This window comes from Cupressus sempervirens, chromosome 3, assembly GCF_028749045.1.
Source record: "Cupressus sempervirens isolate cs-2001-9-10 chromosome 3, ASM2874904v1, whole genome shotgun sequence".
NCBI lineage: Eukaryota > Viridiplantae > Streptophyta > Pinopsida > Cupressales > Cupressaceae > Cupressus > Cupressus sempervirens.
The window spans coordinates 582,440,939-582,466,238 of record NC_143120.1 but is presented as its reverse complement, the minus strand read 5'-3'; the positions used below and the strand labels follow the sequence as shown (position 1 = coordinate 582,466,238).

General features: G+C 35.2%; 1 protein-coding gene across 1 annotated transcript in view; it reads right to left on the bottom strand.

The window, feature by feature from the left end:
• Nucleotides 1–25,300, bottom strand: part of LOC149567761 (Protein kinase superfamily protein) — a 258,969-nt gene that overhangs the window by 168,342 nt on the left and 65,327 nt on the right. Inside the window, exons 6-9 of the mRNA XM_089821023.1 lie at nt 10,861–10,954; nt 10,560–10,614; nt 10,287–10,378; nt 9,477–9,647 (exon numbers count right to left, since the gene is read on the bottom strand). Coding sequence (XP_089677149.1) covers nt 9,477–9,647; nt 10,287–10,378; nt 10,560–10,614; nt 10,861–10,954 — 412 coding nt within the window. The remainder of the gene's footprint in view (nt 1–9,476; nt 9,648–10,286; nt 10,379–10,559; nt 10,615–10,860; nt 10,955–25,300) is intronic.

Here is a 25,300-nt window from a genome sequence, read left to right as displayed (position 1 = left end):
AACCCTACGGGCTGTCGGAATTGACTGGTTCGCTGATGTAGATCCCCAAAAATTAACCACTTGGGACAATCTTAAGGAGTTTACTGCTGAATTTCAACTGCACTGTGACGACAATGAGATCATGATGGAAATATACAACACAAAGCAAGGGAAGAATGAAATTGTCCGAGTATACGCCAGGAAATTAAAAGACTTGATAAATAAAATGGAAAATAAGCTAGCAGATGGGCTACAAAAAAGATGGTTCATTGAGTCTTTACGCCCAAAGTTGCAGAGGAAGATAAAGATTGTGCCACCGTCGTCATACACTAAAGCATACAATTGGGCGATGAACTTGGAAAGTGAGCAGAAAACAAAGAAGAAAAAGAAGAGTGGTTCATCTGATTCAGATGATGATGCATCTTCGAGAGAAGATAGCAGCGATGATGAAAACAGCAGCAAGAAGGTCTGAGCTCTCTAGAAGGACATGATTTGCATGATGAAGGAATTTAAGAACATGCAGAAAGAAACAAAGAGAAGTGAACTATTATGCACGGAATGTAAGGCGGAAGGTCACACAAAGGGATCCTGTCCAAAGAACTTGTTCTACAAGATCTGCCAGATCATGGGACATGATGGAGCTCAAATTTTCTTGTAAAATTTTGACTTCATTTAAGTAATAATACCAGAGTTTCAAGGGGATAAAGTATTGTCACATTCAAATACCAATGCACAGATCTCCACTCAGGAATTCTTCCAACATTATCTACCAAAATATATCTCAGGCCTACACAATTCACTCTAGATAATGCCCAGCCTTAGTTATCTTGTTGCAGCTTCCTAATGATTGAACTTCATTGAGATTCAGGAAAGATAATTATGATGATACACAACATGTGATCCTCCAGCTTATCATTTTTTAACATAGTGTGAAGATAGAGACTTTAGGAGACCAAATCGAAGGATGTGACTCCAAACATAACAGATCTGTTCCTTCTATATTTATCAGCTATACATGGTTCTATTGGATCCAAATACAACACCCAGCCAGCAACATGAATATCGATAGTGATGGTGGAAACAGCCACCTCTCAGATTTTATTGAAAGTGAACTTCTGAAAGTATCGAGAGCAAATTCAGTAGAAGTGATGGTCTCATACCGTAAGTCAAGGATGATTACTAAAAATGTTCTGAAGCCATCAATAACATTCTTAAAAACCCGATAAAAGGATAGATGTCGTGTAGGGCAAATTTGAGGGTAGTGAGTTCCAAACATACATCCGTCTCTGCACTTTCAAAGAAAATAATTATAGCCACAAGGAAGGATACAATTGAATTTTGACATATCATCGTCCATGCGCCAGTGTAATAAGTTTGGAAACAACACAACATATAAATACAGTATGGAGTCAAATGTATTTTCTTCCGAATACACCACAATACCCTTTTATGAACAATAAAAATGAGGCAAATACTTATTTAATAACATGGTTGGCCTGTAAGTAAAAGCGCTCAAAACCATAGTGAGGAGTAAAAATCAATTGTCGTGATTGGAGGAATGGGGAGTTTGGCTTCAGTCAACGAAAGCAATCCAAAGTGCATATTAAATAGCGGACGGCACGGTGAAAGGCAACATCTTGAAATTGTCAATAATGTTGAGAAATTCAGGAATTGATGTCCATGTCTTCACTAGGCTGCAAATATTCCAAAGCTTGTTAACGAAGAAAGTCTAAACACACCAGTTTCACTTGGATTTGAGCAGGAGGATGGAAGTAGCATCAATAATCCCTCAAAACATTTCTTCGTCTGCCCATTTTCTATTCAAAGACAAAATAAAATATTATACACCAAATATCTTTATCACAAATCATTAGTAGTCAGCAATTTATATTAAGAATTAAAATTAGTATTTACGGGTCAATCACTTGTTATGAGGAGACATGCTTTTTATGATAAGTCATATCTTGTAACATTTAAGATATAAATATGACTTGAGAAAAAATCATTGTAATATGGGAACATTCAAACATTCAATAGAAAAGAAGTATTTTATATTTACTGTATGGAGAGATAAGGGCAATAATATGATTTTATAATAAAATTCCATTATTTTATTATTATAAAATTATTTTATTTTAATAATAAAATAAAATGTCTTTTGTTTACCTTTAATGGCATGGAGATTTAAACTGCAGGCGAATCGTCCTTCATAATTATATTTTAAAATTCTACATATGATTTTGTTATCAGATAAGTGGACATGGTCAATTAAGCATTTTAAATTTAATCATCACAGGTGTTGTGAAATATTTAATTGTTTCCACAGCTGTGTCGAGTTTGTCTCAGTAGAGTTAAAATTCAATCTAGACTAATTTAAGATTGCATTATAATTGGTCTGTCGCATCTAGATTATCAAAATTATTGACAGTACAAATGCATTGAACATTATGAAGTTGTATGTAAAAATTCTCCGAAGTTGACTCTATTGCCCGGATAAGCGAAGGCACTGGTCTTTTATTTGAAGTCAAAAAATCTATAATATTCCTCCTCCAAGCATCAAATTCAGTATTTACAAAATTTATACAAAACATCCAATCATCAAGTATTTAGCATCCGGTTTCAGTTTCATTCTGATCAAGTTCAAGGACTTTGCCAGCCGAGGAACTCGCAAAGTTTAAATTCGCTATAGAAAACCCTTGAATTGTGTAGTCAGTGTTCAAGGTGAAGGTTTACCCGCCTGGGTGTAGCAGAGCCCGAAGTGCAGAGGAATCTAAGCGATTTCCGTTCATTGGCTAGAACTGATTGAGAAATCCTATTGGAGAAGTGGCAGGCTCTTGGATTTCCAATCTGCGGTTTTGGGAACCAACAGGACATTCCATAAAAGAATGCCCCTTCAATATGAAAACCAAAGGACCTCAACAAGTATTCCTGACACAGGCAGCTTCCATGTTGGGAGGGAACAAAAACACAAACATTGATGGTGCCACTTCAGGTGGGTACACAAATAATAGTAGAGGGCAAAACAACAATAACAATAACAATGGCAGCCGAAATTGAATTCAATACGATAAGAATAGACGACTTATCGTTCAGTGCCAAGCACGTAATTTGCATGGCCACTTTGCTTAAGATTGTACAATGGCAAACACACCAAAATTATTATGTAGATGGTGCAGACCCGGCGATCATGAAGATGCCAAGTGCCCAAAGTCTAGAGTGAATTTGATCACCGTCAGGACAGACGAAGAGGAGGTACTGGCAATCACATGGAAACAAGCAAAACTATACCCCGACCCCACAAAAGAAAAGAAGAGGCTGGAGGAAGTATGGAAGGAAATTGAGAAAGCAACACAGGCGGAGACATCTCAATTGAAGGATACCACCGGCACCTCAGCAAGGAATTGCGCGGAACACAACGGAACACAACATCATACGGCAAATACTGCAAACTGAGGTACCCATCAAAATAAGCGATCTGTTGCTCACAATGCCTCAGCTCCAATTGGCGATCACAAATATCCTACCAACTGCTAAGTTACCACGAGAACCAAGAAGAAGAAAGGAAATTGCCACCGATGGAGAAGACCCAATGTTGCTAGCCCTTGCATTCGGACAGCATCCGGCGGTTGTCGAGATGGGGATTCTTGGAAGTGTGCTGACGGACACAATTGTCGACGGTAGGTCGGCGTGAATGTCTTATACGAGGATATCTGGAAGAGGTTGGGTCAACCAACATTGTGGCCACCTACATTCCAGTTGTTGACAGTGGACCAACACGGCATTAAACCTCTCGGCATCCTGATGGCACAACTGGTGACAATTGGCACACAGTCGTTCCTACTTGACTTTGTCATGATCCCGCTGAAGAGAAAAGGATATGACACCATTTTGGGCTACGAATGGCTTATTCAAGCCAGAGTTAACCATAAATGGAAGAAAAACATTATATCACTTGAAAGCAAAGGGAGGAAATTCATGATTGATTTGCACACCCAGATGGTGGAGGAAAAAGCTCTGTCATCAGATTCTAAAGAAGAAGATGAAGGGAGGCAGCGTATGGAACTAGATCAGGAGGGAGTCTTGCGGCTGGAAGGAAGATTAACAGATGACGATTTGGATTCTGTCAACGGTCTATACCACTGGCAGATAGAGGACTACGAACTCTTTCCGAGCTGTAATATGTTAAGGGTGGATGAAGGTAAGAAAGAAGAGGAAAATGAATGTCCAAAGGAATATAGAGAAGTAGAAGAAGGAAAGGCGGTTATGGCTGAAGCTTAGGGGAAGAACATACAGTATGAACCCAAAAAAAGGAAAGATCCCATCGTATGACTGTGCAGAAAGAAAATGTTATGAAGAAACACTAATATATTAGAAGGGTGCCGGCAGCAAGGAAAACACATCGCACGGTCTACAAGAGAAACAAAGAGAACAAGCTTAATAAAACCTTCAGCAATACAAAGCGAAGGTTCTAAAATCAAGAATACAATTATTGACGGCAAGGGATGGCAGCCGACAAAATTGCAGGCACAATGGGCTACAAAGATGACACAGAACAAATGCAAAGCACAGCATGATAAGCACTTGGAACTGAACAGGTTCCAGTCGAGGCAATTGGTGTTGAAGTATAACGGACGAAATAAACCAGGAAAGTTTAAGGTCAAGTGGGTTGGGCCATACCATATTCAGGAGGTAGGATACAATGGAGCAATAAAATTGTGGACTTTGGATGGACAAGAAGTGCCTCAGGTAGTGAACAGCTCAAAGATGTACCATGCCAGGAAGACTCCCTTGTCACAGAACGAAGTCCGAACAACTCCGTCGTTGTAGAATGGCGAAGTTCGGATGGAAAATTGAGTTTGTTGTATTTTAAAAATTTTTAAAAAAAGAAAAAAAAAATTTTAAAAAGAAGTGGAAAGAACAAAAGTGTGCTTGCGGGCACAGTTGTAGACTGTTGCTCCACGGGCAGATTGTCCCACGAGCAGCATGTGTCGCGGGTGGTCCCACGAACACCCTGTGGATGTCTTGTTTCCCGTGAGCAATGTCCTACAGACAAACTCCCATGATTGGCTTTAAGTCCCCACGGCCTTACTCCTTCGTCCGCAGCTTCACTTTCTAATCTTCTGCAACTATCTTTTTTCTCTTTCGCGGCTTTGCTTCCTCTAGGTCCGCGAACATCCTACGGCGCATCTTCTTATTCCCCGCAAACTATCCTTTGTGTTGTGGCTTAGCCCTTTTCTGTCTGCGAATTAAGAGCCAGTGGTTGCTGGTTATAATTCTAAAGTACTCCCATGGATAGTCTTTTTTTTTCCCACAAACGGTCTTATTTTTGCTCGGATGGTCTTACTCTTCTACGGCAAGCCTTATTCCCTCGTAGGTTGCCTTTGTTGCCCACGCCCCTTCGGCATTAAAAGAGAATCGGCAGGAAAGGAAAGAGGCACTGGAAAGGAAATAAAGCGATAGAAACCCGTATGAAAAAAAGAAAGCCATATGTCAAAGAAGTGGGAACATCTTCAATGTAAGAAGGGAGCCATTCTAGATTGCAGTACCCCACGGGGCTGCTACCCCTCGACCCTGCCAGGGGCAATTTCCCCTGTGGGAAGTGTGACCAGTTGATGAGACCTGGAGCTACTGCAGGCATGGAGTGTCTGTGTACCAGAGGCACTTGGAGTAGGTGTTGGACGTGAGGCTATCTTAGTGGATGCGTAGAGAGCTCGGGAGGAGTTGATCATCCAATTGAAGGCAGTACAATGACACTTAGCTCAGGGTACCCAAGAATTGGAAGCAGAGAAAGCAGCACAAGTGGCTATCAAGGTCAGCTTGACTCAGGAGACAGTATTGTGTTAACAGATGCAACGTGGGTTGGAGACCAGTTTAATGTGAAAGTGGTGTGGCAGAAGCAGATCTATCTTGTTGTAGTTAGTCAGTTAATGTATTTTGTTGTTAATTTGTTTCGGATATTTTGTAATTTTCGTCCGAAGATGACTTTTTCTTTTGGGGGGGATGATGTCGTTTGTAAATATTGTGTAGCTGACAGGGTGTTGTCATCGGTAAAGATTTTGTAGCCGATGAGTTTGTTGGTAAAGATTTGGTAGCCGACAGGTAGATTAGTATTGTTATGTAGCCGACAGACCCCTTCAGGAAGGTTTAGTGGAAAGTATTTATACCCCGTCTAGGATCATTGTAAATCATCTTATGCTCTATATGTAATCTCTTGGCATATGCGAATAATAAACGGAGTACTGTTGTTGCTGTTCTTGTTCACTATCTGTGTACATTAACCAATTAATATATGCAATAAACAACCTCCTCCAAAGAATTTAGCCACTACATCCCAAGTACTATGTCCATGTCACCTATGTTCACCACATGATAGTCCACCTTGAACTCATAGTTGTTCAGGCGCAAAGGTAGATCTCGCACCATCCTGTCACAACAAAGAGTATATCCATCAGCTACCTTGACTCTCAATCCCTCGAACTCCTCAGTAATGAGTCCATGCCTCTCCACAAATCGTGAATCAATGAAATTATGCGTGGCACCTGTATCCAACAGAGTAATAACCTTTTGTCCAACCAAGACTCCCCGAAGTCTGAAAGATCCCTCTCTCTGAATACTAGATAGACGTGCCTCCTATAAATGTAGCTCTGGAGCCTCTTTTTTCTCAGCACTATCTACCTCTTGTTCACCCTCTACCTCATCAAGATCCTCATAATGGTGCTCTGAGTTATCCGAATCCGAACCCTCAGAATAAGCCCACATCACCCGGTTAGCCTTCCCCTTAGGCCTCATAGGACAATCATGACCAAACTTATAGGGACCATTGCAAAAGAAGCATAGCTTCTTCTTACATAGGTCATTAAGCGTCTCCCTATCCAAAGGTGCAGTTGACTTGCCTTTTGAGTCACTAACCTTCTCTTTACCCTTGCTGAATTCCCCTTTGTTATCTCTAAATGATGAAGAATCATTCAAACTAAATTGGTTTGCCGGAGCTGCAAGTTCCATACTGCGAGCTTTCTTCATGGCTTCTTGTAATGTAGGAGGATCAAAGGCCTTTACCCACCCTTTGAGAGGTTTAGTCAATCCCTCTGTGAATAAAATGACTAGCCTCCATTTTGAAATGCCAGACACCATCACTACAAGCTTCTAGAAGTCATTGATAAATTGTTCTAAGCCTCCTAACTATCTCATCTGGGCTAACTCCCGAAAATAAACTTCAAGATCCTTTTTATCAAACCTTTCTATCAATCTATCCACGAATTCCTGATAAGTGGTTACCTGATTGTGTTGCAATGTGATCATGCCATGTGTCCACCAATCATGAGTTGCCCCGTCTAAGTGTAAAGTGGCATACTTGAGTGCTTCAAATTCTGTCATAGTCTTCAGAGATAGGAAAGTATCCACCTTATGAATCCAAGCACGAGCAATCATTTTTCCACTGCCATCAAATTTGGGTAATGCCAACTTGTTGGTGACCTGTTGCAACTCACTGTGTTTATCTGCCTGCTTCTGCCTAGCAGCTCTGTAGTTTAGGTACCTGTCAAATGTCCATCTATCTTGTACATATGTTGGTAATGAATCCCACTCATTCCTTGCTTGTCGGAGTTCATCTATAATATCTGTTACCATAGCATCAAGTGTGAGTGCTGGAGTTTCTTCCTTGAATTAGGACGTGTGGGTCTGTCAGCTATCCCAGACCGAGTCCCATGTTGTGATCCTACTATGCTCCTGTCATCTTTGGTCATTATTATGATTATTTCTCTTGTTTTCCCCAATCAAATGTTGCATCATAGACATCATTGCCTGTGTACTTGCCTCTATTGACTGTAGAAGCCTATCCTAACACTGTAAAGCCTCATCATCTCTCATAATTCTGGAAGGTCTTTGAGAATGTCTATCAGCCATGTTCTCAGCTGTGTTGGTTCCTTGTGTAAATAGAGCCCTTTTGTTTTTGCTTTTGTAAACTAAATTGAATGGTGGCTGCATAAACCCTGTCAGGCTGGCAGGAAACCGCTTTGATACCACTGTAATAACCCCAACAGGTTATAACTTCTTCAAACACCAAAATTCTTTATACTTCAGTTGTTTGACATTTCATCAAACACTTTGCAAGCAAGCTCTGATACCACTATAGTAACCCCTCAAGGAACTAATATTCAAATGCAATTCTTTTAGTATTATTAGTGAAAATACATGGAAACGAGATGTAACAATGATGCCAAAATTTTTGATTCTGAATTATTACAGCAAAATCATATGCTAATGAAGTACAATGATAATAGTGATGCCTGAGAATGGAAATGAATCAAGCATAGACACTATAGCGCAGCATCCTACATGCGTACTGTAGCAATCAAAATTTATTCTCCAATTTAAGCACAAAATAGAACTCCTGAATTGAAGCTCTCCCAAATACCAAATTCAATGGATATTTCACCACCTCAAATGTTTGCAACACTAAAGAGTTGACGTTCTCCAATGGCTGGCTAAAATCGGAAACCTTAGTTTCTTCTCCCAACTTGATGTCAAATGCAATTCACAAAATCGGATGATAAACAATGAAGCTCTCACCCCTTTTTATACTTTTCCTTGATCCTCGTAGAAGGAAATGAAATATTTAATAATTGCATTCTCTAGAAGTTTCCCCCTTCCAATTATTAATGCACTTGCTAGAAGCTTCTCTCTTACAATACAATAATTAAATAATATATTTAATAATTGCATTCTCTAGAAGTTTCCCCCTCCCAATAATTAATGCACTTGCTAGAAGCTTCTCCCTTGCAATAAAATAATTAATTGTGCTTCTAGAAAATTAAATTACTAGAAGCTTCCCCCTTCCAATAATTAATGCATTCTCCAATTAAATTAATTAAATATAAAGTCACTCTCTTCTTTTTTTTTGACTTTTGACTTTTGACTTTATAAGAAATTAATTTAATCAATTTCTCCTTATTTCTCCACTTAGCCTTCGGAGAATGTAAAGGCTAAGAACTCCACTGATATGCTAAAAAGATGGGGACATTACACTTGTGGAAAAAGACAGTTCAAGCAATCTTGTAATTAGGAATCAAATAAACAGATTTTTCTTATGTGGGCAATTGATTTTTGCATATTTTTTTCACACTGAGAATATATGTTTAAACTCATGACTAGTGATCTTTGTATGCGCAATCACAATAGTAAGGAATGCTTAACTTTCTTACAAGAAACTAACATATGCAGCTTGAAAAAAAGAAAGGTTGAAGCACTAGCCTCAAACAAAATTATTAAATACTTAGGTACGCACATATGGTATTCTGTATCAAAAAATGGTAAAGAGAAATAGAAACTTGATCTCTTCATATAACAATCAACCATTGCATGATAGTCCTGTTGAATGTTTTACCTTCAAAAAAAAATCTATTGATTAACACTTAATTTATCTTGAAAAATGATTACTTAGTGCACACGATGAATTGCACATACTATACAGTACGACAGAAATTCAGTATCAGTAGTACCTTTTTTGCATCTTTCTCATAAACTGCATAGAACATTTGGAGTAACCTGTCCCTTGTGAATGATTTAATTTCTCCCATCATTCCAAAATCATAGTAAATAAGTGAACCATCTACATCAATTGCTAGATTTCCCGGATGCGGATCAGCATGAAAAAATCCAGTCTTTAGAATCTGCAATAAATTGTACAATGAAACAGGTCATCTGAATCATGTCAAACATTCTAGGTAACATGAAATAGAAATTTTCTTGAAGGATCAACCAACTTGTTTTTGCAATGAAATAATAGATTTTTGTGTTGAACAACGGAGTCCTATTCAAACAAAAAATGTCATCACGTTGCACTGCTACAAGCATCATTGGAGATCTCCGTGTCACCTGGTATTCTAATACTGAACTTATAAACCAAAACAATTTTTGACATTAAATTAGCCAAATTATTACTAAAGAGAATTTTCTTGAAACGCCATACACTCTATTTTATCACTTGCAAAGATATCCGGATAGCTCTTTTATTTAAAACTGAGATAAAGATATCACCCCACAAAATGTTCAAGGGGAAAACAAAAAATAGGCTATCAAACAACAAACAAAATCAGGGTTTTCTACACCAGTGGAGGATAAATAATCTGCCAAATGACCTATCAAATGTATGCAAGCGAAAAATACAAAATATTCATTCAAATATCTTATTAAAACTCCTCCAGATAAAGTCATTTTATTTATTTTCCAACTCGAACTTATCATATTCCTTTCTAAAATCATTTAATGATATTAAAGTGACAAAAACCACAGGGATTTGAAGGCCTTACTTGAAGCAAATATGACTCAATGGATCGCCTCGCAATCAACGAGCGGTCAAAGTTACCAGCATCAAGAATATCTATGTTGTTTATTTTGATACCTATTCAAGGGTTTAGTATCAGTGATCCAAACAAAACAGGATTCAAACAAATAGTGCCTCCATAAGATTGGCATCAAGGAAGCTAACATAAAAAATCTTATCAATAAGATTTAAATTAGTGAGAAAGATATTCACAGGAAATACTCAGAAGTACTAATTACAGAGCCCTTCTAAAACTTACCTGGAACATACTCCAATGTCAATACCTTCTCTGAGGTGTAGTCCCAATATATTGTCTAGAACATTAAAACTAGGTATTAGATAGGACATTAAAAATTTAGTGTGTTTCTTACCAAATGGAATGATATTGGTCCCAATACAGGTTCTATTTGTATTACAAGTTCTATTTTTCAGAAAAAATTTGATAATGGAGAAAATAAATGTATGCATACTGAACAGAACTCTCAAGATATTTTCCCCAGATCTCAGAAATTAGTATAATTACAAAAGAAATTTTAGGGCATGGATGTATAGAAACATACAGGTATTCGAACCCACTTTATGTTACGGAAGTCACGCCTGAATCTATCAGCATTCCGCCCTTCCTTGATATAATTAATTTCTCGATAAAGTATCCTATATACCCATTGAGTAGAACAATTGAGAACTCATTGAAATCATACTTTGGAATTTCAAAATGTCAGTTGATGTATTTCTGTTTTTCTTATACAATTCAAGATCCATCATACTATGGTCAACCCTAAACACATAGTTACAAGAAGTTGAGATATGAAGAAAGAAAACAACCTGGTGCTTTGCAATAAGGTTAGATGACTTAGATAATAAAACTGTGTTGATATGAACAAAACTTATATTTCAGCAAAATTACACACAGATACGGAACTTTTAAAGATAAATTAATGTAATTAATCAGAAAGAAAAATGATAACTTCTAACATAACAGCAGCATCCTTACAAATTTAGGTTATGAAAATTTTGTATGAACTGATTCTTTTAATAATGAATGCATTACTACATTTGTCTTCTTTAGGGCCAAAAATAAACTAACAATAAGATTATATTATGAATAACAAAGCCTGAAATTTGGAAGCCATGACTACATGCTTGCCTTGTTCAACTAAAAGAGGAGACGAGGTAGTACTAGTACACAAAGTGTGACAAATCTAAACACAAGGACACAATTGCTTTGGCTAAATATCTGAAAGGATCAGTACAAAACCATGATCTATTGAACAAACCCGCAAAACAAAGCTTACAAGCTCACTTAAATCAATTTAATGTACTACAACACATAATAAATAACAGATAACCTCTCAATAATAATTTAGAAGCAAAATAGGAATAAGATATTATATTGAATCAATAATGAATTCTGGATTGAAAACAACACTGAACAAGAATTTCAGCAAAAAGTAGGGGATTATCATTAAAAAATATAAGTTCAAAATATAACTTATTTATAATTTATGAAGCAATACCATGGAAATAAATAAAATTTGACCACTACATCTACTTTGGGAATTCACTACTTACATACAATACAAGTTTATTATAAAACTAAATTTGTTAGCATTTACATTCACACATTTCAATTTAGAATACATATGATAGAGCCACTATTCAATTTAAAAGGGTGGGCTTCTTAAATAAAAAAATTACCTAATCTACACAAAATGTACTTTCTACTTATAATCCTTACAACAATTTTCTGAGGTATTTTCACAACCACGGTGTATCTTCTCAAATTCGCCTAAGGTTGGAATGCAGTTGAATGCAACACAAATATTTCCATACTTATAGACTTAAAATAAACCTACAACTGAACACACTTTGCTAAATGCAAAGATCGAATAGTGCATGTACACATTGTTAGCATTTCAGTTCATCTTATAGCGCAACACAAAATAAAATAGATGTGCACTCAAACGATTATTCAAATTAGGAAGGGAAAGTCCCTATAAATAAAACTAGCCCAAAAATGGACAATCTGCTCTTACAAACTATAAAATTTACAATGTTTGTCAGGGAGATTTACTTCCACACTAAATAAACTGTATATGCTATGTTTTGGGGTTATGCCTAATATAAAAGGCTAAGATGTCCTTTGAAATTAGACAAATGAATTTTTACTTTTTTAATTGAAACAAATCCTATAACTTCTTGCTTATTGAATTCAATTAGAAACAAAGATTGCATAAATAAGTGCACAAAATCCTGAACAGGCTAATAAATAAACACAGTTTCTGTGATTAAACTAAATGTACAGCTCAACATAAAGCGACAATCTACACCTCTGAACTCCTCTACAATACAAAGTTTTCAACTTCACTAAAGCGATGTAATCCTTAGCATATACAAAGAAACATTCATAAGCAAGACAGTTGCAATACATTTCATTCAATGAATAACAAATTCAGGATAACAATAAGATTACATACTTGATGAATAGAAACTCCAACACAATGAGGCATGAAAACTAAAATTAAATCAATAACCATTAAATGCAAAAGGACATTTATTTATAGTGTTTGTACAAACAATTGTAAGAAAATAAATAAATTAAACTAATTGCACTTTTTTGAAAAAAGCATTAGAGAAAGTAAAGCTAGGGATACAATTTTAGAAAAATTTGATAAAAAAAATGAAGGTGGAAAGGGAAATGGTTAACTAAGGCTGGTAGAATGACTATGATCAAAGCAGTACTTTTGGCCATCCCCACATATCATATGTCATGTCTTCCCCTACCTAAAGGTGTAAAAAGAAATTAGACTCTAAGCTTAAAAACTTCTTCTGGCAAGGTACTAGAGATAAGAAAAAACAAGCTTTGATAAAATGGGAAAAAATATGTAGACCTTAAGAATTTGGAGGCCTAGGCATAAAATATTTGAGTTGGTAAAATGAGGCACTAGGGGAAAAACTTATCTGAAGAATGTTTAAAGAACATAATAGTAAATGGGCCAAAATTTTATATCATAAATATTTAAACAATAATAATCCTCTCTTTGTTCAGAACTAAAAATCCTCCGTTCAAGAATTTGGAACTTTATGTTGAACAACTGCCCATTAATAGCTAAAAATTTAACTTGGGTGAGATGACCCTGTCTTAAAAAGCTACTGAATTACACCACAATTGAGCTACGACAATTTGTCAAATACTTGGTGTGCAACCGTTAGATGAGCACAGATGCAATGTTTCAAACCATCCACCAAATAAATGGTTATAACAAATGTAGTGAATAACAGTGTCACAAGCAAGTTCAAAAAAATCTTATTGTATTTTGCATTGAGGGACTGAACTATTACAAACAAATAACAGTGACTAAATATATGCAATTCTGGCTTTTGCTAATAGAGTAACATTAAAAATAAACCTGGGAATTTCCTTGCTTAAGCATGAATCCTTGGTTTGGCACTTCTCCTTGCCTGGCTGCAATCTCACTGTCGAGGTTTACTGGTGAATTCGAGTCTGAAACGATCTGGCCTTCATAAAATATTGATACTGTTAATTTCGTCCCGGACTGTCATATGGGTTTATACTGAATCGTTTTAATTAATCCGACGATCTGCTATGTTAATACTCAGAACTGATGAACCCGAGTTATGTCTCCCAATCTGCCCTCATTCCTGTTTATCGCTGCTGCTGGATATTGTGTGCGAATTGCAACCTGTGATTGGAGCCCGACGGTTATGACTAAATCCGCCTGATATTAGAAGAGTCGTGCCCTGGGTCGTAAATAAATTTGGAGTAGGTTTGAAATATTCTCCCCGTCTTCTAATGACGATTTTGGCTTCTTGAGTTCATGAGCAGTCCCACGAAAATTTGTATAATCTTGGCTGCTTCCTCAAACTCTGATTCTCCTTAACGCTCTCAGCCCGATATCTAGGAATAATGCGTCTCCATATTCAAGGTAAATCGATACCCATAAGTGCTCCAACTAAAATACGTCTGAAGGTGCCTTGACAGTTCCGAATGGTATGGGAGATTCTCTCTATAAGTTCTGGTTTTTTTCCCTTACTCAAGTAATTCTTTACCTGCTAACCGCCTCAAATGTAGTGCTTCTTGAGGTTGGCCTTAGGCTCAGATTTCTGCCCCAATAAAATGACTGCAGCGTCACCTCCAATGTGCAATAATTCGGGTGATATTCCACACCCTCAAAATTGCTTATCAATGGGAGTTTTCGTTGCCAAAGATAAATTGAGAATTTGCAGACCGAATGACTACAAATTGCTCCAACTGAAGAAGTAGAATCCTCAAAACCGCTTGTTCAAATGGGTGCCTCATGTCCTCTATTTATTCACTTTTTTTGAGAAGTTACTGGAAGTTTTCCGGAATTGTCTTTTATAATGCACTTTTATTATTAATTAACTTTATAAAATTAAATAAATAACTTTATAAAGTTAAAGTACAATCTCAATTTAACATTAGAACAAGTAGGCCCCACTTACTAAATTATTATTCTCTGAGAGCAAGAATGTAATCATCTGGGAATAAAATGACTCTCTCTCTCTAAAAACATTTGCCTACGAGAGTCAATAATAGGCAAATCTCCGATAGAAGTTATGTTGCTAGAAAGGGGACATGACATTGGGACATCCCTTTAAGGCAGGATGCTTTATTTTGGGGAGAATTATGGGATGGGCTCCCTTCTCCAGATAGTGTAAATCTACCTATAAACATCAAAAATACTCTTTCATCTCTCTGGGGTAAGAATGTGAGTGATTATAAAATTCAAATTAACAATAATCAGTGTGGAGGATAGCATTGGAAAACCCTAGATGAAACTCCACTTCATCATAGGAAGAGTACATTTTTAATCAATTTTTAAAAAGTACACAGGAAAATCATAAAGATAGGAAAGATAAAGTAATTTAGGGAGCCTTGAAAGACGGAAATTATAAAGTCAAACTAGGGTATGAAAAGGTAATAAATTCTCAAAAATGGAATAACATTGGCATCCCTCTAAATCTATGTTTGGATCTGGCATGTCTTCTGAAAGCAGGTATCTTCCTTTGGGCTGCTTTTCAAAAGAGAATTCTACTAGTAGATAGGTTTATCAAGATGGATTTCAAAAGACCATCTAGATGCCCACTTTGCAAAAAAGAACCTGAAACATCTAAACACTTGCTTTATGATTGTCCCTTTCCTAAGAATTGCTCGTATTGGTTCTATAAGAAATTAAATTGGCAAACTGCATTCCCTGATAACCTATTAAATTTTTAAAAAAGTTGGTCAAAATACGGTTGTTCTAAGGTTTATAGTAATTTATGGAAAATATCCCTTTCCATACTCCTTTGGCAATTATGAAAAGAAAGGAATAGAAGAATTTTATGTAATGAAAAGATGGATCTGACATCCCTTTTTAATAAATTGGCAGCTTGTATTGTTGAGGTAACTAACAATAATCTCAAAAACTCATATAAGGAGGAAGGTTCCTTTTCAAACTGGGATGCAAATAAGCGTAAAAATTGGTTTAAATTAATTAATCCACCAATGATATACACAAAATCCAACAAGATCGCTAGGAAAGAAAGTAAATGGGAACCTCCTCCTGCAAGATGGTCAAAGTTAAATTTTGAGGACCAACAGGCTTAGGATGTATTCTATGTTCAAATAACATTTCATGCCTAACTAAACGCGTCAAACCTTTAGGAGTAATGTCCAATAACTTAAACGAATTAGAGGCCCTAATAGAAGGCTTAACTCTAAGTAGAGAGATAGGTATTAATAAAATACTTATCGAAGGAAACTAGCAAATTATCCTAAATGCATTAAGAAAAAGATAGGCCCCAAACTAGATCCTTAATTCTATACTTGAATGTGCTCTAGCTATTGTTGATCAATTTGAAGAAACAATCATAAAACATATTTATAGGGAAGGTAATAGAGAAGCAGATAATCTCGCTAACAAAGGAGCAAATGGAGAAGAGATTCTAATAAGACAAGCTAATATGATAAGTTAGAGACTTGTTCTTGAAACAAAATTGGTTTAGATATTTTATAGTCAAAATAAACATTTTAAATTTAGCTAATATCATGAGAGTTTAATGTTAATAAGTGACATATTTTCAGTTATTCAAAACTTTTTCTTATATTCTATTTGATTTTAAAAATAAAGTTAATAGGAGATAAGCTTCATTTTAATTATGAAGTATACTTCTTTTTGTTCTAACAACTTGATCATAGCCAAGATTAATTTTTTGGTTATATTCACAAGGAAGAGTCAAGAGGAGAGTTATAAATTCAAAAATAAAAAATAGGTGCTAAAATTGGTTAAATTACTCTAAGATATTTATGTAATGACTACACCAAGGATATCTATCCATCTCTGATCTTTGGTGCTCAAATGAGATGGTTTTTTAAATCTACACACAATCTTGGGCCTCATGGCCTTTTACCTATCAAAAAAAAACTAATTGGACTTTTACTCTAATTACTTCACCTTTCACAATATGAAAGCTATATTACAAATTATTGGGTATATGTATAATAACACTATAATCATGCAATCATAAATTAAACTTCTAAAATAAATTTATTACAAATTATGACTCAATGGTCACATTTCTCAAATAGAAAGAGATTTGAAAATAGCCGACTATAGGATATAAAACAAATGTTGAAGATCGTACAAAGCTAAAAATAGCATTGGCTCCTCAACTCTAAATAGAGTGCACTAAAACAAAACAAACTATAATAGAAAATCCCCAATAAATGCTCAAGAAAGGGAATTGTAGAGAATTCCTTAGGGAATATTGTAGTAGTCAAACATATGCATATGTCAGAGATAAGAGACTTGGTAGAGGTGGGATCTCTACCAAGTAAAGTACTTAATCAAAGATCCCAAAGAAGCCTTAGGAAGAAATTCTTCATATGATGATTACCTAATCGAGAAGTAACTCTCACCAAAGGGTTAGGTGATTTGAGAAGAATTTATTCTTAAGGATTAGGAAGGGTAAGAAAGGGTAGTACTAAAACTAACATTTATCTATTTCAATGTTTCTAAAATATTTGACATATATTTCTCTATATTGTTCTAATGGTTTGTTGCAGGTTCCAGCATTCATTTCTCAATCTTGAAGAGCGGACATTACAATGTCACTGAGATGCAAACAAATATCATGGTCACAACATCATCTAGCACTTACCTTAGAAAACATGTGTAGAAATTTTCATGACATTCAACATGGTATGAGCAGGCTTATTATTTCAGTTTGAATTTGTTTTGATGTCATAGTTTTCATAGTCCATGAGATTTTTATACAATTGATTGTACTTATCTAACATTGTTACTTCATTCAACTAAATTAAAAATTGCTTTTACTACTGGCTTCCGTGTTTTTAATCAATGAGACCTTCACTCAATTACTTTATTGTACTTGATAGGATTGTTTAACAAATGGGCATCACAAAGTTTTAAATCCTTTAAAATTTCTTTCATAGTTTTGCAATTTTTTAATAAATTCCAAAATCTTGGCACCAAGTCCAAGTCATCAATCAACTTGCCAAGCTTGAGTCTTGTAACTGGTGCAAGAGCACACATTGGATGAAGATTCAAAAAATATTTCATGTTGTTAAGTCAATTATTGTCTTACAATTCAAGCATGATTAAACAAAATATTATTGATGTAAAAAGATTAATTTAATCCTACTTGATGTGTAATATGTCCATTTATTATGTTTAGAGTCATATTGTCAAGATAGATGAAAATTCTCAAATATCTAATAAAATTGTCATAAAATATTGGCAATATGTAAAGATCATGTAAGGGAGAAGGTGAATGCTCATGAGGGGTAATTAATTAGTTATAGAACTTGAAAATCTTAAAATATGATGTATTGGACATTATTTTCAGAATGCAATGGCTGGAAAAGCTCAAAGAAGAAGTAAAATAAAGAGACCATTTATTTTTTTTGAGTTTTATGATAAATTTCTAGGTGATTTTTCCAGAAATCTGGCTGTTCTTTTTGTTGTCACATGCACATGTGAATTGATACAGACCTGCAACTTATATTTTCGAAAAGGTATTTGAGTTAGCTTCAATTTGGCATTGTTTTGAATTCATTTCATTGATATTTGAAAAAGTTATGATCGATTTAGTACAGACTGGTCTGAACCAGATTTTCATGGTAGCAGTTTTAGAAAACGTTTAATAACTTTTATTCTACTTATTGGATTGAGCTATAAATTGGAGAAAATGTTTTTAACTCATCCATAATCAATATTATAAAAGGAAGTTGTGATATCTTTTCATTTGTAAAAGTTATGAGTAAATATTGGAAGTGTTTTGATGTTGTCCAGCTCATTAATTTGGTTGAAAATGTCCATTATTGCACCCTCGAGTTTTAATCCCAAAAGAAGTTTTAAAAAGTTGCACCTCTGCATCATATTTGGTATCAAAGCAAGTTAATAGATCCTTGTTAATTAAATTTTTCAGATTGAAAAATGAGACTTGAAATCATGATGGAAGAAGTCGAAGAAACAAGAACAAGGCACCCTCAAAGACATTCAATTTTCAGGACAAAATGCAAGTGCAAGGGAAAGGTATGTAAAGTTATGGTAGCTAGTGGTTCAATTGAAAATATAGTTTCAATACAAATGGTTGAAAAATTGAAGCTTCCAAAAATTCCTCATGAAATACCTTATAGATTAATTGTGTTAGTGTCATGTCACCTTTCTAGAGTGGACATCAAAAACAATAGAGTTAGCTTATCAGGGAGTCTCATAGGATAGCAGTGGTGTTTAGAGACTCGTTCAGGGTATATAGTGTTTAGATCTGGAGTTTCAGACAGTAGGAGGGCAGTTGAGAGCAGTTCCTTAATTGTAGGAAGAGTTTCCTACATTTTAGGAGGTGGAGATGGGCTATAGTCTTGAGTCTCTACGAGATCATTCTATGGTTTCAGTTTCGGGAAATTCGGAGGCGTTCCTATTTTTTAGGAGTATCCCTAATTTTTGAGGGATGAGACTGTCAGTTATTTCAGATTATCCAGCATCAATTACAGGAGGTGACGAGTTCAGTTTCACCTTGTAGAGGTGTTTTGGCTATCAGTTCACTATTTGCCTAATATTTTAATATATTTAAATATTCTCCCAAGTTAGCATTTTAATAATTTAAATAAGGCTAAGTTATAACCATTTTGGAGTAATAAGGGATTTTTTGGCCTCATCTGGGTGAATATCCCTTGGTGTAATAGCTCATTGGAAAGTTCCTGTACTTTTATAAATATTTCTCTTTTGACTCAGAGCATTTCGGTGAACGGATTTGTTTCTATTGGGAAAAAGGTCATTTTATGGATACTTGACCACTTTAAAAATAAGAAATATATTATTTTATAACCCAACGCCACATGGAGACACTTTTAGGGTTCAAGATAAGTTTGGTGGGTTATAAGGAGATAAAGACAAAGTTCGAAGGCATTATTGGCATATTACATCTTGGATTTGTGTTTTGGTCTCTGATTGAGCTTTCTGCATTTGGGACGCCAAACCCACTTGCTTTGTCTGTTTGAAACGTAGCCCCCAAAACAGTGGTCTGGATTCTTGCAGTCAGAAGCATCTTGGAGATTGTGCATTGTTTCTTCTGGGGAACACAGTACTAAGTCAGAGTTTTAGCTAGGGTTTAGGTATTTTACCCACATGTGGGCATTTACAGCTGTACGGCCGCACCTGGCAGCCATCTACTTTTCCACGTACAACATTTGAGAGCTGGATTTTGGCCATAGCTTCCTTCTGGGCTCATATTTCACCTTCACACCTTCAGGTTGGCTTTATTCTTGGTTGTAATCATCTGGATATTATTGTAAATCTTCATCTGGTTACATATTAGGCGTATATTCAAAAAAATCTGCTTGAAGCGACTTTGCTTTAAATGTATTTGGAATACATTCTTAGAACCGGTTCATGTTATTGTACTTCTGTTATTACTTATTGAAAAATCATCAAAAATATAAACCAATCAAACCCTTCTGCAACTTTTGTTTAGCTCTACAAGAAAATTTTAATAAACAGGGAAAACAAATTTAAAAAATATAAAATTACAAAAGATCAGCGAAAGAGATCCATCATGGATCTTTCAGTTAGATGATAACCAATGGATTGATCTTATTGAACAAGCTTGTGTTCCTCTCAATATTGGAGAATACTATGATGTTTTTGTTTGTGATATTATTCCTTTGAGAGATTGTCACTTAATTTTAGGAAGGGAATGACAATTTGATAATTCAACCATATATGATTCTAAGAAGAATGCATATTCCCTCAAAAAGGATGGAAGTAAGTTTAATTTGCTTCCATTAGATGATGATGATGCACAATGGCCATTAATGAGGAGCATAGGCTTGATTGTTAGAATAGAATTTCCAAAACATGAAGAATGTGAAGAAAAATTAAAAAAAAATTTGGAGGAAGAAGGTTTTGAGCATGAAATTGTACAGGGTGCAGATGCATGTGAATTTGGGACAGCAATCCTAACAAAGGAAGAGGAAATATATCCATTGAAAGAGAAAGAGATCGCAGTACAGCAAGAAGAACATGGAGAAAAAAATAATGAAGATGTTCTTGAAGTAAAAATGGAGAATCAAGAAAAAGAATTTGATAAGGATAGCCAAAGAAGGTTTGAGTATGTTGAAGAAGTTGTGGTTGGGACTATGTTATGTCCTTTGAAGATAAAAACAAGTAATATGCAGCAAGATACTCTCATAATAGAGAATTTGAAGGCAAATGTTGATGCCTTAAAGTTGAATGTTAGAATGAAATGCAAAGAAGAAGAAATTCAGATTGAGAAATCTGATTTGGTCTCAAGAGAAGAGATTATAGAAGAGTTGGTTATGGGCCATGAAAGGGTTCAAGTATTTGTGTATTCTCCATGTATGGAGATATGGCATGTTTATGGTGACAAGAAAGAGGAGCTTTATTGGCAAGTGTATTTAGTGGAGTTACAAATGTATTCAGTAGTAGAGCTCGTATATGTGATTAAGTTGTTGCTGAAAATTAATGAGCAGCAACAAATGGTTTTCATGTTACCAAAAAGAGGCAAACGAAAGATTAAGATGAAGAAAGAAAGACAAATCCAATTGAGTCAAGGTCAAGTAAGGACAAAATTGCGACTCGAAGATGAGTATAAGCCTTAAGTGAAGATGAAGAAATATTTTATCTTTTATAATGTTTATTTGCAGGTGTTTCCAAGAGGACTTTGAAAGATTTCAAAGTGGGGAGTATGGTGCAGGAGCACACATTGGATGAAGATTCAAGAAATATTTCATGTTGTAATGTCAATTAGAGTCTTACAATTCAAGCATGATTAAACAAAGGATTATTGATGTAGAAGGATTAATTTAATCCTACTTGATATGTAATATGTCCATTAAAATGTTTATAGTCATATTGTCAAGATAGATGAAAGTTCTCAAATATGTAATAAAATTGTCATAAAATATGGGCAATATGTAAAGATCATGTAAGGGAGAAGGTGAATAGTCATGAGGGGTAATTAATTAGTTATAGAACTTGAAAAGCCTTTAAAATATGATGTATTGGACGTTATTTTCAGAATGTAATGGCTGGAAAATCTCAAAGAAGAAGTAACATAAAGAGAAGCTTAGTATTTTTGAGTTTTATGATAAATTTCTAGTTGATTTTTCCAGAAATCCAACTGTTCGTTTTGTTGTCACATGCACATGTGAATTGATACAGACCTGCAACTTATATTTTCGGAAAGGTTTTTGAGTTAGCTTCAATTTGGCATTGGTTTGAATTCATTTCCTTGTTATTTGAAAACGTTATGATCGATTTAGTACAGACTGGTCCGAACCTGATTTTCATGGTAGCAGTTTTAGAAAGCGGTTATTAACTTTTATTCTACTTATTGGATTGAGCTATAAATTGGAGAAAACGTTTTTAACTCATCCATAATCAATATCATAAAAGGAAGTTGTGATATCTTTTCATTTGTAAAAGTTATGAGTAAATATTGAAAGTGTTTTGATGTTGTCCAGCTCATTAATTTGGTTGAAAATGTCCATTATTTCACCCTCTTGAGGTTTACTCCCAAAAGAAGTTTTAAAAAGTTGTACCTCTGCATCAATAACTTTGGTTCAATATGCTTCCAAAATAGTTATCATCGATATTTTGTTGTAATGATGACCCCTAAATTTATTCTTTAGCTTTTGCAATGGAACTCGTTACATGATCAAGAAAATAAGACAGAACTGCAAATCATTGTTGCCACAAGTTTTCTTGGAGGATAAGCACTTGCATTGATGCTTCATTGCATGAAATGATAAATTATTGCAACCAAACATAAAATACCTAAAATTTGATGAAGAACCAAAGTGTTGCAAGTCTGAAATGTTATGTAACAGTTATTGCAGATCTACTGTCATAACATGCAGGTCCTAGAGGCCATGAAAAAAAAAATAACCACCTCCATTCATGTGTATGACACCTCCAAATAGCCAAGATCATAACCACACTAACGCAGAAGTCTCCAACCTGCTTCTAATAGCTAATGATGAGGAAGGAACACGTCTGTCATGGAATTTTAGTCATTCAGCAGGTTTGTACAGCGCAATTTAGACATTCAAATCCTCCAAAAATCAACTCCAAGCTAAACCACCCAGCACCTTATTGTGTCTTTTGGATAAAATTTCCATCAAGACTCTTTGTGCCACCCAATTTGGATAAAATTTGCAATTCATTTTTAGCAAAAACAATAACTGTTTCTTCTAATCATCCTCATGAATGTCTACAACATTAAAAGTTAGTGAACTTTCTGTTATAATGCATACCCAAATTAGACTCAGCTCCATACCTTTCAATGTTGTCCCAATGCCTTCCATGAATTACCTGTGCCTCTCCATCAAGGTTTTTTCTATCTTCTTAATTAGGCCTTTGGTCAAAATCAGCTTCATGTGGTAATAATTTTGTTTTGTATGCCAGATCATGCCTCTCATAATCAACTCCCTTCATGGCATCCTCTTTGCATACTTCATGCTCTAAGGTTGGGATAGCATTTTAATAAAAAGGAAATTCATCACAAGCTGGTTCATCATATTTTGGTGCCAAAACACCAAGATCCCATGAATCTATGAGCTGATGGTTTTCATCTAAACGAGTGTGCTCATTTTGTAACTCGTGTGCAGTTGATTCTCTAAACAAATCACTTTCCAAGTTAATAAACTTAAACTATCATGAGCACTCCTCTCCATACACTCTGTTTGGAAATCAAATGAATACCCAACTGAAACATCATCACTAAAGTGAGATAAGAGAACATCATTAGAAGATGATTTGGAGACTTCAACATGCTCTTCTTATAAAATGTGCTAGTGATCTCAACAGTTTCATCATTTGCATTTAATTCACTAGTGTCATCAAGGATACCAATAACCTTAAAAAAACTTCACTATATTGATCTATTTTTGCAATCAAGGATGCTGTTTGAAATTTCTATCATGAAAAAAACTCATCATCAATAGTTCCATGCATGTCTAAGATGTCATGTTTGGAATCCATCATGCATACCTCATGTCGCAAGGCATTTTAATTGTCAAAAGTTTCAGGTTTAAATTTCTCTTGTTTCTCATGCTCCTCATTTGCCAAGAAAGGTTTAAGCTTCTTCTCACACTGTTAGCCAATTCAAATGAACCTTAATAAGTAGCCTGTTCTTGTGTCACAACAACAAATAACATGGATAAGATGAATTAGGAAACAGCACCACTTTCATGAATAACCAAGGCCACAATAGTTCTCATGCAAAGTGGAATAGTTTCTTCATGATCCTCATTGATAGAAGATACGAAATGATGAAAGGTTTGAACAATAAGATCATCAAAATCCAAATCAATCAAAAGAACACATGATCTAATCTTTACCATTAACTCTAAATCTTAACTCTCTTACCAAAAGGAGGACTTTTGATATGATCCAATCCATGAATCCTTTCAAGAATAAGTTATAGGATCTCCCTCATTATGTGATCAATGTAGAGTGTTTCAAGAGCTGAAATCCTCACAATATCACTTAGACAAGTAGTGATTGTAGCTCTCACATCTTTATCTGAATGCATTCTAATTTGGGACTGGACTCATGCAATCAGCAGTGCTTCCATTGCCCATTACAGACCTTCACAATCTGATTGGTCCAAACTTGCTAAGAACATTTCAACTTCTTTCAATTTGTAGTGAACTCCTTTTGACTGAAACTAAAATTTAAGTGTCCTCCCAATGCATTATTCATACTAATCAGATATATTACTTTCAGTGAAGGATCACACTTAAGTTTGAAAGATTCCCTGTGAAATATCCCAAATGGATATTTGCTCTGCTGCTACTATAATGTTTAATTATACAAATTATATTTTCCTATAGATTTTTCTTTGATCTTATAGAGCTAGATAAAAGTTGTAGAAGAATGTTGTTTCTTTTTGTATTTTTCAAAATATAAGTATTACAATGAATAAATAACAATAACTGATAAAATAGAAGTGATAGAAATCATATGCAGCAATACATACTAATCTGGAAATGATTCTAAAACCGTACCAACAAAATCTAATTTATTTCAGAATAGTACCAATACAGATGTGCTTCAAACAAGGTTGACACCAGCTAAAAATGGGAACCAGCTACAGCCAAACAAGTTCAAATGATAAAGCCCAAGCTGCTGCAATAAAACAACTCTAGTCTACTGCAAATAAATACTCCAAAATTCTTCATGTGAGCTGCTATAAAGAAATGCCAAACTGAACCAAAGTGACTGCCTTCCCTAAAAATCCACTGCCTGCAAAATGTGACTGCAATACTAGAAATCGATCTCCTACCTTCATCAAATTGTATACATAAGAACCTTTGAATCTGATCTTGTTGAGGGCTACATCCCAACAAATATGCTCTCAGCACTAGGGTTTGCATCCTATGTGAGGAATGCTCTTCCAGAGCAATGGCGTCCAAGATAGGTTGACAAA